Consider the following 12,313-nt stretch of genomic DNA (forward strand, 5'->3'; position numbering starts at 1 on the left):
GTAATTGAACTTTGTTTTATTTAAATATACAATGCAAAAAAATGCGCGAAAGGAAATTCTTTAGTTAGGTCTGCCTATTTACTGGATTTAAGTTTCAAATTTGTATACCTATAAGGATTTTAGAAGGAATCTGTCAGTGAACAGATCAAAAACTTTTCAACACCGGACTCAATATAAATACATACACCCAAGGATTTATTAATACAAAAAACAACACGGGCGTGTATTAGGACAATTTGGAAAGATTTAACAGGAGATACCGTTGCACATTGGTCTTAAAATGTTGGGGAGGCAAAAACAGAGTTGGGTAAGGAATTTGATAGTACGTTCAAATTTGAGCGCAATGGTAAACGGATAAGCATTCCTGAAAGTACGACCATTACGGCTAAATTGTTTAAGGGGGAAGTCGACATAAAATTATTTACAAATATGTATGTCGTTAAAATAACTAAAGCCATGAAATATTGCGACAGTATTGGAGTGAGGTAAATGTTTCAGTTATAATTCTCTCTCCCTTCATTTTCAAAGCAGTTTTTATACTTAAACCTACTTTAGGAGCCATAATCAAGTTTTGGAAGTGTTTAGGCTTTGTAAATTACTTCAAATTTTTTGCACCATCGGAGAAATCCTAGCAGAATTTTAGGTAATATCGAATATGTGATCATTCTATAAGAAATGATTTGTGATACACAAACCGAGTTATGAAAGTTGATTCATTTCCTAGATGTAACTCATCGATAGACCCTTTAACGACATTGGACATCATTGAGTTTTTGAAGCATTTAATTCTACACGGTTAACTCCCCATTGACACTGCTGTTGGGATTGAAATTTAATAAACTTAACATGTGCTGCCGTTGAAGTTCCACATCCGAAGGACAAGGATGTAAATCTAGAAACGAATATGAAAAGCTGAGGGCACTGTATGTCGTCATCGAAGTGGCAAATAAGAGAACGTTTATAAATATAAGGATGGATGGGCGTAATTTTTTTGAAGAGTTGTTCGTCGTAAGTTTTTTTATATTTAATATACCCATTTCCAAAAAGGCGAAAACTCCTTCCCTCTAATTATCGATCAATTGCACTTACGTGCCTTCTCTCAAAGATCATTGAAACGCCAATTCATATAAGCTTAATAAATATGTATCTCGAGGATCGAAAGTTTCTTAATGACCGGCATTACGATCATCGCAGCAATAGTTAGACTAGTTTGGTACACCAAACAGTGGAGCAAATCCTTACATATTTGTAGAAAAAGCAATATTATTGCACTTCATATTTCAAAAGCATTTGATAGGGTTTAATTTTATTTCGAGCCTTCGATTTTCATAAATCCCTCCATCATTTTCGGTATGGCAGGCTTGTAATTGATTGATATGTTTGAAATGTTTAACTTATCAAATATTAATATGAATGATAAATTTGCACATCGGTTGGCTATCTTACAGTTGTGGTTTTTTAGAGGCATAGAACTCTAAATTGTGACAATGAAATATAACAATATATCAACAATTAATATTAAAAATACATAGAAACAAACTAAGATAAAGCAAGATTACATTACATTACGTACTACTTAGCACATTAATGTACAGAGTAGAGACACAGCACCTTGAGCGACTATAAAAGGTGATAACAACACAAGATATTAATACAAGACAGAAAGACAGAGGAAAAAGAACAACAGAAAGAAAGAACACATGACAACAGCACGCGATAGGTTTCGAGACGGTCCCACATCTGTCTACTAACCACGCTCACTGATGCTTTATTCCGGTGATCGATGGCAACCGAAGCTTTATCAGTGACTAGGCCGTGCCCGTAAGATTACAATTACTAAAAATTGAAATATAAAATTATTGTTGGCGTAAAAGTGGTTAAGATACAAATTGGTTCATCGATGGATTAAAGTTCTATTAAATTGAATTATTCAGCTTTTTAATGCTATCACAAAATTTTTCAACATTCGGTCTTGCATGTAAGTCGGCTAAAGAATAGTAACAAGGAAGATTAGGCATCTTTTAAAGCAATTTATTGTGAGATATCTGCAGTTTTTTGATATGATTGTCAACACATTTCCCCCATAAATACAAACCATACAAATAAATTGCCTGAAAAACCGCTTTATAAGTTATAATTTTATTATCGTTACTAAGACCTGACTTCCTATTAATAAAGGGATAGAGTAGTTTTATCGCAATACTGACGTTCTTTAACCTTTTTGCAATATTTTCTCTGCAGATAAGTTTTTGGTCTAAACAAACCCCTACACACCTTACACTCGTTTCACAGTTTATGTTAACACCTTACACTATTTATCAGATTGCTTTAAAGAAAACAAGACCTTCTTTTTCTATTAAAAAATATAACTTGTAACTTATTAACATTTAGTTTTATTTTCCATTAAGGATAATACTGAGTTATTAGTTCAATTGCTGCTGTTAAATTTGTCTCTAAATTGAGATCAAGTTCATGTTATGTAAAAATTTCAGTATAATCAGCAAATATAGCCAAATTGACCTTCAAGAAGCTTGGGAATATCGGACGTATAATTATTGTCAAGGAATGGCCCTATAACAGATCCTTGTGTAACCCCATTTTCGACTTGGTACCAATTTGACGAACTGTTACTAACATAAACACTAAAATACCTATCAGACAGCAAACTAAGAATAATTTCTATTAAATAAGTTGGAAAGCGTAAGCAAACTGATTTGCACCATTCCATCGTGTCACACAATATCAAAAGCTTCTTCTAACGTTTTTTTTCTCAACTAGTGCTTATTTCGTGAATAATTAGCTCATGTCTGATTTGATAGATAATTAGTTTTATCTTTCCGCTGAACGAATATGGTGTCTATACGCTTGAATAACGCTGGGAAATATTGCCTACGATTGACTTAGAGAAGATGTCGATTTTGCCAAAAAAATCATCTTTTCAGATGAAGCTCATTTTGATCTTGGCGGGCATGTAAGCAAACAAAATTGCCGCATTTGGGCACAGAAAATCCGCACATACATTGAAAAGCCGGTACACCTAAAACAAGTCACTGTTTGGTGCGGATTTTGGTATAGAGGTATAATTGGGCAACTTTTCTTCAAAAATGAGCAAGGAATGGCCGTTACATTCAATGGCAATCTATACCGGGCAATGTTGAATGAATTTTTGTTTAAATGAAGAACCGCTATCTTCCACACAGCCGAAGCTTTATACTCGATTTTTTGCGCCTATTTAAACAAAAATATCTAGTAAAATTAGGCTAGTTGATATGCCAAGCAAACTATTCTTCTTCACATGCTAGCATACTCTCAACACTTGTTGAGTAATTTTTTGAGATTTTTTGAACCCAAATTGTTCAATAGGAATAATATTTAATCGACCAACGATTTCTTACATTTTTTCTTTTGAAATCTTTTCCAAAATGTTGTTTAGACTAATAAACAAACTTGTTGCTCGATAGCTTTGTAGAAGTTTAACATTTTTCCCTATGACAAAAACTCTAGCTTGGTAAAATATTGGGTTTTTATACATGCATTGACCAAAAAGACTAAAAATACAAGCCCAGCCTTGGGTAACATTTTAATATACTAATGTTTTTGATTTTACTAGACCATTAGACATCTTCGTTGTGAAATTGGAAACACTTAGCAGCATTTTTGGCGATGTGATCACTCCACAACAAGTGGTTTGTGATGCACCTACCTATAGGACTGATAGTTTTTCAGTCTCCTCGATGCAAGTACCACTCATGGAAAGTGGCATTAGGGGAGGGTTACGCTTGGGGACAGTAGACAGCATTGAGTTTTCGAAGCATTAAATTTTACATGGTTTTTGATTCCCCATTGAACAATGCTGTCAAGATCAGAATTTAATGAGCTTATCATACGCTGGTAGTAAATATCCGAAGAACAAGGATAAGAATTCGAAAACGAATATGAAAAGCTGAAGGTATTTTCGTCAGCGAAAAAATTTAGTGGGTTAGAAGTTTCAGCCAAGAGATAATTTATAAAAATAAGGCAGAGCATCGAAGACAAAACGGAGCCCTGGGGCACACCAGCGTTTATTTTGTGAATATCAGATTTAAACCCGTCCAATACTACTTAAATAGAAGGTCCGAAAGGTATTTTTAAACCCAACAAAGAAGAGATTCATCGATACCAAAAGCACGCATTTTCGATAAAAGAGCTTGATGCCAATTTCTTGTTGACCTACATTTTGTATGTTATTCAAACAAGTTGATTAGCCTTTTTTGAGTCTTCATAAACTAAATCATTACTATTTAACAAATAAAGAATTTGTCTGTACTTGTTTTTGATTATATCTAGTTTTCTTAAATTTTTCTTCCAATTCTTATTGCGAAAATTTCGAATTTCCTCAGTTATCTTCTCATTGTATAGTTTAATTTGAATACGATGTGCAGGTATTGAGTATATTCAAGATTATATTTGAGCATCTTAAAAACAAAGGATTTACTTGGTTTCTTGCAAGCGCATGATTTTCTTGTTTCTGAAATAGTATTTGAAAAAGCATCGATCTGTATGTCTGTATCAACTTTTAAACATACCCTACTCAAGTCAAGGATCCATTTTTTAAGTTTGGACTTTATTTCATTTTTATATGTGCTCCTCCCTGCAATCGAATATATCTATATCTTTCCAATATCGTATAAGTTCCAATCTTTTTTTTTTTTACTTCAAAAAGTGCAGATAAAAATTATGTTTTTTAAATAGTCAACTAAATAAAATTAACTGGTTCAAGGTTATTTATTTTTTATTCGACACTTTAAAGATTATCAAAATAGTTATCCTAAATTTATTTGTGCAGTCCAATGAAGCTCTTGAATGAGTCAATGAATAGAGGAATAATATTTTGACCAAAAAAAGTAAATAATAACACAAATTTGTAGTACGTTTGTTTTACGATAAGTGAGTTATTGTATAAATATATCCAACAATGAACACCTATTATTATTTATTTACCTTAAACAATTTCTTTTAATTTAATTATTCTGTCGGCTATTTTAATGATAATAACACCTTCCGCTCAAATTATAAAAGATATCTTTATAGCAGTTGAATATATTTATAAAAATGTTCTAATCAATTAAACGTATCGAATTCTAAACGATACAATAAAGAACACCATTAATAAAATAATTTTTAATTCCAATAAAAAAAGAAAGTATAAAATCGAAATATCTCTACCACTTTGTATTTATTAGTATCCATTTTCAGCATTGTCATGGAAGTCAAAATCTTTCTTATACTTGTACTTGTAACTGTTGGCGTTGTAGCCAAACGCATAAAGGAACCTTTTAAGGATCAAATTTTTGGACTAGGGAGAAATGGTAATAGAATAGTGGGTGGAATGGCAGCTGAAGAAGGAGCAGCCAAATACCAGGTCTCACTACAAAATTTATACGGTGACCATATGTGTGGTGGAGCTATATTAAATAAGCATTGGGTAGTGACAGCTGGTCACTGTGTCGAAGATATTGTTTCTGAACCTTCAAAACTATTGGTCATAAGTGGAACAAATCGTTATGCTCACGCGGGACAAAAATCTTTAGCAAAGGAAATTCATGTTCATTGCAACTACAACCTTGTTCCGTATATGAACGATATTGCTCTCATTAAGCTAAGGGACGCTATTATTTTCGACAACAAGACCGAACCCATTGATCTTCCTTATCAGCCGCTAGAACCTGGTGACACTCTTGTTTTAACTGGATGGGGCACAACTGAACTTTACGGTGAAGTGCCAGACGAATTGCAAACTCTGACTGTTAATTTTGTTCCCTTCAAAGAGTGTACGGAAGCTATGACTGATTATCCCTATGTTGGAATATACCATATATGTACTTTCACTCGTGAAGGAGAGGGAGCATGTCATGGTGATTCAGGTGGACCTTTGGTTCATGATGGTAAGCTTTACGGTGTAGTGAACTGGGGAATGCCCTGTGCTCAAGGACGTCCAGATATGCAAGCAAATGTGTTTTATTATCTTGATTGGATTCGAACCACAATGGATGGCTGTGTTAATTAAAAAAAAATTAAGTTTAAGTTATTATGTAAGTGAATCAAAAATTAATAAATTGTATGCTTTCTTTTGAGATGGATTTTGTGTAGTTTCAATTTCTTTCTTTTACTTATTTAACGCCTTTTAACATATTTTCATAGTTTTAGGTTAACATAGACGAGTTCAAGGAATATACTCTTGACTCCCCACTAAACGTTCTTAAATGCACGTGCGTAATTGAACATAATAAAGAACAAACTCGTAAATATCATCATCGCACGTTTGCCCCGATGTTTAAAATTAAATACGTTGCTAGTGGTAGTAAACAGGGAATGATTTGATACCTTAAATGTATATGTGCTCAAAAACATATAGCAAACCGCCTGAGACAAATGAAAGTAAAACAAAAGTTGATCAGAAGTCATTCTCTAGCGCGTCAGAATAAGATCCTGATAAGTGTACATTCCAATAATCTGCCGATTTTAAGTGAAGGACGAGACGCAAAGAATTGGGAAAAAACAAATCTTCATCTCGACATTCCCGAACACGGCTATTCCTTTATTTTAAGGGAATTACTTTGTTTTTTACGTTTGATTTCTGTTGCGCAAACAAAACAAAATTAATTTATTTCAAGGATAAAATCGAATCTTGCCTTCAAATTGGTCTATCACATCAGGTTTTTAAAATGCGACCCTTTGGAGATCCGACAAACAACCAAAAACAGGGTTTCTAAGCCTAAGTTAAAACTCAAAACTGATGATGATTTTGAAAAAAAAAAAAAAATCTGTCTCTTTTAAATAAAATTTAAAGCCTTAATGCCAAATTTCATAAACAACTTTTATACATTTAACAGGATTTTAAATTGTAAAATGGGATATTTTGGTTTCACCAAGCGTTTTTAAAGTAAACAAGCTTTTAAACACCTTTCAAAACTAAATGCCCATTTTTGGCTAATTAAACTTTAAAAGCATCATTAAAAAATGAATAAGACATATTGACAGCTGCTGTTCTGCTTTGTAAAATTTGTATTCTCAATATTTAATAGGTTAACAAATTCAACATTGAATTACTATTTATAATATTATTTTTATGCTTTTAACTTTAATTAGGATATTATATTTGTCATCTTCATGTGACGAAGAACAAGATCAATTAGTTATTCGCCGTTCAAGACACACGATTACTTAAACGGTTGTTTTTGATTTGTTTACTCTGTTGTATTTTGAGATTCTTGTCATTTATTTCAACATATATTGGTTTCTCTTTTTTCTCACACAATTCGCTTAATAGAAATCAAAAATGCGTTTTATTTTTACAGGGTTATGAGGAGAACTCTATTTTAACAAAAATATCCCTGAAATTTCCTATTTTAAGTTTGGCGAAACTGAAACAATTTAAAGGCCTCATAATATTTAAAAAGCTTTTAGATTAAAGTGCTTTTAGTGTTTGTTTATGAAATCGGACATAAGTGTCTTACTTAGTTTTTGGAAATTCTCATTATTTATGATTCTTTATTTGAATGGAGTTTCGAGAAAAAATTCAATTTGATACTTTCATAGTTTTGAAAAATACTTTTGGGCTTAGTTTCGATTTTTGTTCCACTGATTTCAAAAACAAACTCTTATTTTAACTATTTGCACAAGTTTTTTCATTATTAACTTCCCATGTTGACATTTCTCGACGTTACAAGGTCCCTAGAGTCGAAATAAAAGACTTTTAGAAAGATGCTTGTGCGTGCGTTGTACGTACGTTCGTACGTCAGTACATCCGCACGTTCGCGACGTTTTACTCGTCGTCCATAGCTCAAGAACCAGAAGAGATAATAAGGCAGGAAGATGCAGAAAGGACTCTCAAACAAAATTAGTTGGTGGTTTTTTTATATAGCAGTTTAAAAAAGGTGAACATTTTGTTTAACCCTAAATATCTCACAAACCAATAACGCAAGAGACTTGAATTTAATTTTATATTATAAACTGTAACGTAGTACAAGACCAGTATATTTTTTTGAAAAAATCCAATTAACGGTATTTTTTATAAATAAAAAAACTGAAAAAAAATTGTTCACCTCGAAAATTGTACAAATAAAAAATTATTTTATCTCCAAAACAATTTTGTGCAACGAAAAATAACGTTTTTAAAATCAGGTAAAACCAAATTGAAAGTTTTTTTATAAAAAATAAAAACCTAAAAAAACATCACTCAAAGTTGGTAAAAATTGAATTACGACTCAAATATCTTTTCAAAAACTTGAGATTATGGTTTCCAACTAATTTTCGCTTATAAGAAATATTGTTTTCAACATTCTTAAACGTTTTGAGAAAAATCGAATTGACAGTTTTTTTTTGTTTGAAAAACAAAATGTTTTTTTTTAAGAATAATTCATCTGACATCTTTTTTAACCCAACCCAAAAACCTACAAACTTTTAAGCAAGACAAATCGACAGACGGGATCTGAAGTTATCAGTGTTGGTCGCATCCCAGGCTCTTTTTTTATATTTTTGTATATACTTCAAAAACTTGATATAATAGATTTTTTAGACAACAAATGCGTTACAAGAACAAAACTTACTTTCAAACTTGTTTGCCGTTTTCTGTTAAAAACTATTTTAGCATAAATAGTTTAACGTTTATTTTAAATTTTTGTAAAACAGGTGAAGTCTAATAACTGTTAAAGTTTTTTTTTTGAATATGAAATAATATGAATATTTAATATAACATATTTCATTGAAAAAAAAGCTACTTCACAAATTTGGATAGCCTCACAGAAACTTAATTTTACTTAGCCTTAAAAACCCTACACAGTGTTTTTATGTTTTTAAACTTGATAATAGTTATAAGTGTACGTTAGTTGTTATAAACTAAAAGACAAATCGATAATGCGAAAAATGAATGTACCTATTCCTCATATATTTTTTTATAGCCGATATTTCAATTTGATTAGCTAGTATCCGTAACGTGATGGTTAGTGTTGGACTGTCATGCAAGGGGTCTTAGGTTTAATCCTTGCCTGTGCCACCTAACTTTTTTCACGGGTACTGCCTCTTGCGAGGAATTGACAAACCCTCAATCATCTTGTCATAAAAAGTACCCGTGAAAAAAGTTAGGTGGCACAGGCAGGGATTAAACCCAAGACAAGACCTCTTGCATGACAGTCCAACTAGCGTGTTTATGAATTCAATTTTTTGGTAAACTCTATCAAATGATTTGGCAAAATCCGTGTATATGACATCGACCTGATATCCTTTTTTTAGATTATTTAGAACAAAGTTAGAGAAAATTGTAAGATTTGTAGAAGTTGATCTTCCGGATACAAATCCGTGTTGAAACGGGGATATAATCTTTTTTAATAAAAACGAAAGCTTATCGCAAACAATTTTTTTTTAAAGTTTTGGTATTATACGGATAACTTGCAAATCGAGCGATAGTTAGATATGTCCTCTTTTGGACCAGAATAGGTGTTATAAAAGATTTTTTCCATTCGGAAAGAAATATACCTTTCTCGAGTGAAGTGTTAAACAAAAAACATAGTATTCTTGACAGGGAAGGCGCACAATTCTTTAAAATAATGGGAGGAATTTCGTCTCGACCGGCATTCTTATCGTCATTCACGCTCGATATTTCAAGCTCAGTCACATTTTATTGATTAGCAAATCTTATTGTGGATAAACTTTTGGCCAAGACTCTTTCTTAAAATTAAGATTGATATTATAAAGTATTGACTTAAAATTGTAATTTTTTTTTAAACAAGAAATTTCCATCGTCTTGAGTGCTCGTATATAGTATAACAAACGAGCCATTTAATTTATGAATGAATTTTAAAATGGACAATACAGTATTTTTAAAATATTTTTTGCACTTTTCGGGAGTCATATACTTTTAAAAAAATTCTCTTTCGCAAGAAAATTCCGATATTCACATTTGAGAATAAATTGAATTCTTTTTAATCTGCCTCACGCTTCAAACAGCCAAGTTTATCAAATTGTTTGTTTTGTAAACAATAAATCTTTTAATTTGAATCATATTCAGTGTACAGAAATTTGTATTGGCCAATAAAACAATTATCGAATACAAGAATCCATCAGCATTTAACCAAAACAAAAATATTTTATCAGAATAATTAATATTTTGCAACAAGATAAGAAACAAATATTCGGCCTCTTTATTTTGATATAAAAATAAAAGGTACAAATTTGTAAGCAAACAAAATTGGTATCGTTATTCCACAATGTCTATTCTGTTGTTTATTCTGATGGCAGTGATGTGTTCTGCCAATACTTTAAGGGAGCCCAACAAAATAAGGACTGCTGGTCGTATATTTGGCGGAGAACCAGCAAAACTAGGGTCTGCCCCGTACCAAGTCTCATTACAGACCCTATCGTTCGAACATATTTGTGGAGGATGTATAATTAGTGATTTATACATTTTAACTGCTGCACATTGCATAAAAAGCTACGTTAACAATCACAGAGAATCAAAGCTGCAAGTCGTTACAGGAACCAATCGTTACGAGCAACCTGGTGGTGTTTATAAAGTATCTAAGTTAATTCCACATTATAACTACAACAATCCGGAGTTGCATAACGATATCGCGTTAATTCGATTGGATTCAAAAATAGCTTTTGATAAAGTTACTCAAGCAATTTCTCTTCCCAAGGTACCTTTGAAAGATGGCGATGAGGTTGTACTCACAGGTTGGGGTAATACGGATCTTGTCAGTGATATACCTGATGACTTACAAAAAATAACACTGAAGTTTGTTCCACACAAAGAATGTCTCCAAAAAATGGACAACGATCCGGGACTTGGTTTAGGACATATATGCACTTATACAAAAAGAGGAGAGGGAGCTTGCTATGGTGATTCTGGTAGTCCATTGATAAAGGACGGTGCTGTATACGGTGTGGTAAATTGGGGATTTCCATGTGCAACTGGTAAGCCAGATGCCCAAGCTAATGTGTTCTTTTACAATTCTTGGATTAGGAATCAAACAAACAGTTCATAGACACAATTATTTAAAAATATTAATTATAATTATATCTAAAAATTAAACTTCTAAGACAAATAAATTAAATTATTTACATATACATTTTGTATGTGTTTGAATATGACCTTACAGACTATATGTCTATCCAGGTAAAAAAAATAGAAAATTCTAAACCTTCTAAAACTTAATTATCAAACAATTAATTTGTTAATTGAAAGATCATTGCCCTAAAAAAGTTGCAAGATGTCTGAAAATGTACATATAAGCAAGTAAGTACAGTCCTGCGTGAACAAGAGCCTTACCCAACAAACTTCTCCGTCTTCAGTTGCGCACTCCAAGTGGGGTGGTGTCACTTTTCACTTGTGCGAGCTACCTGATCCGCGGTCTTCCTCTACTGCGCTATCCTGTGGGTGTGGATTAGAAGACGGAGCTTTGCTTTCCATGCCTTCTAGATACCCAGCCATCTCAGCCGTTATACTTTTATCCTTCTGATGTAAGTAATTTTTCGTTTGATCTCAGCGGTAGTATTATTTTCTGTGTTTATATCAAACACCATAGGTAGACAAAGTCCTTAACTACCTCAAAGTTACGTCTGTCGCTGGTATTATTCCTACCGAGATGTACGTTGGTATTGTAGGTCCATTCTTGGTGACGGTATGTACTTTGTTTTGGCATTATTAACCGCTAAGCAAATTTTGTCCGCCTCTGCATTTGTACTTACAAAAGCTGAGTTCTTCCGATTACGCGATGTCATCGGCTTATGCTAATAATTGTAGAGACTTTTGAAAGATAGTCCTTTTTAGTGTTGACGTGACAGCTCTGCACTATTATTTCAAGGGCGATGTTAAAGAAATCGCATGACAGCGCATCACCTTGTCTAAAGTCTTTTTTGGCTTAGAAAGATTCCATTAAGTTGTATCCAACCTTTTTTTTCTCCATGATCATCCTGTACAAGCGGACGAATTTGGCATTGAAGCCAAAACTAGACATGGCTCTATAAAGTAGATGCTGTCATATCCGGTCTTGAAATTTAAAAAGAGATGGTTGGTGCCGATTTGTTGTTTTTGGTTTTTCCATTATCTGCCACAATTTGAATATTTAATCGTATAAGAAATTGTCTTTCTTTTGTCAAAAAATGTACCTGAAGATTAATTGTGGACGATATATTGTGAGGTGTTTTGTAATTTTTTTATATTTTCTCACAATGAAACTTTATATTAGGTATTTTTGATAAATATTTGTTTATTACGGCAGAACTTTTCATCTAGAAAAGAAAACATCTGATACACGTCAGGCCGCTATACAATCTC

General features: G+C 32.5%; 2 protein-coding genes across 2 annotated transcripts; both read left to right on the plus strand.

Moving 5' to 3' along the window:
* Nucleotides 1–5,206: 5,206 nt before the first annotated feature.
* Nucleotides 5,207–6,119, plus strand: LOC129940945 (chymotrypsin-2-like). The gene has a single exon (XM_056049472.1). It carries the CDS (start codon nucleotides 5,243–5,245, stop codon nucleotides 6,044–6,046), a length of 804 nt encoding a protein of 267 aa, XP_055905447.1. The 5' UTR covers nucleotides 5,207–5,242; the 3' UTR covers nucleotides 6,047–6,119.
* A 4,119-nt stretch (nucleotides 6,120–10,238) lies between these two features.
* On the plus strand, nucleotides 10,239–11,103 carry LOC129940371 (chymotrypsin-2-like). Its single transcript, XM_056048689.1, has one exon. The coding sequence runs from the start codon at nucleotides 10,245–10,247 to the stop codon at nucleotides 11,019–11,021; it is 777 nt and encodes a 258-aa protein (XP_055904664.1). The 5' UTR covers nucleotides 10,239–10,244; the 3' UTR covers nucleotides 11,022–11,103.
* Nucleotides 11,104–12,313: the final 1,210 nt, after the last annotated feature.

The sequence above is a fragment of the Eupeodes corollae genome, chromosome 1 (genome assembly GCF_945859685.1).
Source record: "Eupeodes corollae chromosome 1, idEupCoro1.1, whole genome shotgun sequence".
In the NCBI taxonomy this organism is placed as follows: Eukaryota; Metazoa; Arthropoda; class Insecta; order Diptera; family Syrphidae; genus Eupeodes; species Eupeodes corollae.

Excerpts from the sequence above, each read along its gene's own strand:
- LOC129940371 (XM_056048689.1), top strand. The coding sequence starts at position 10,245 with ATGTCTATTCTGTTGTTTATTCTGATGGCAGTGATGTGTTCTGCCAAT.
- LOC129940945 (XM_056049472.1), top strand. The coding sequence starts at position 5,243 with ATGGAAGTCAAAATCTTTCTTATACTTGTACTTGTAACTGTTGGCGTT.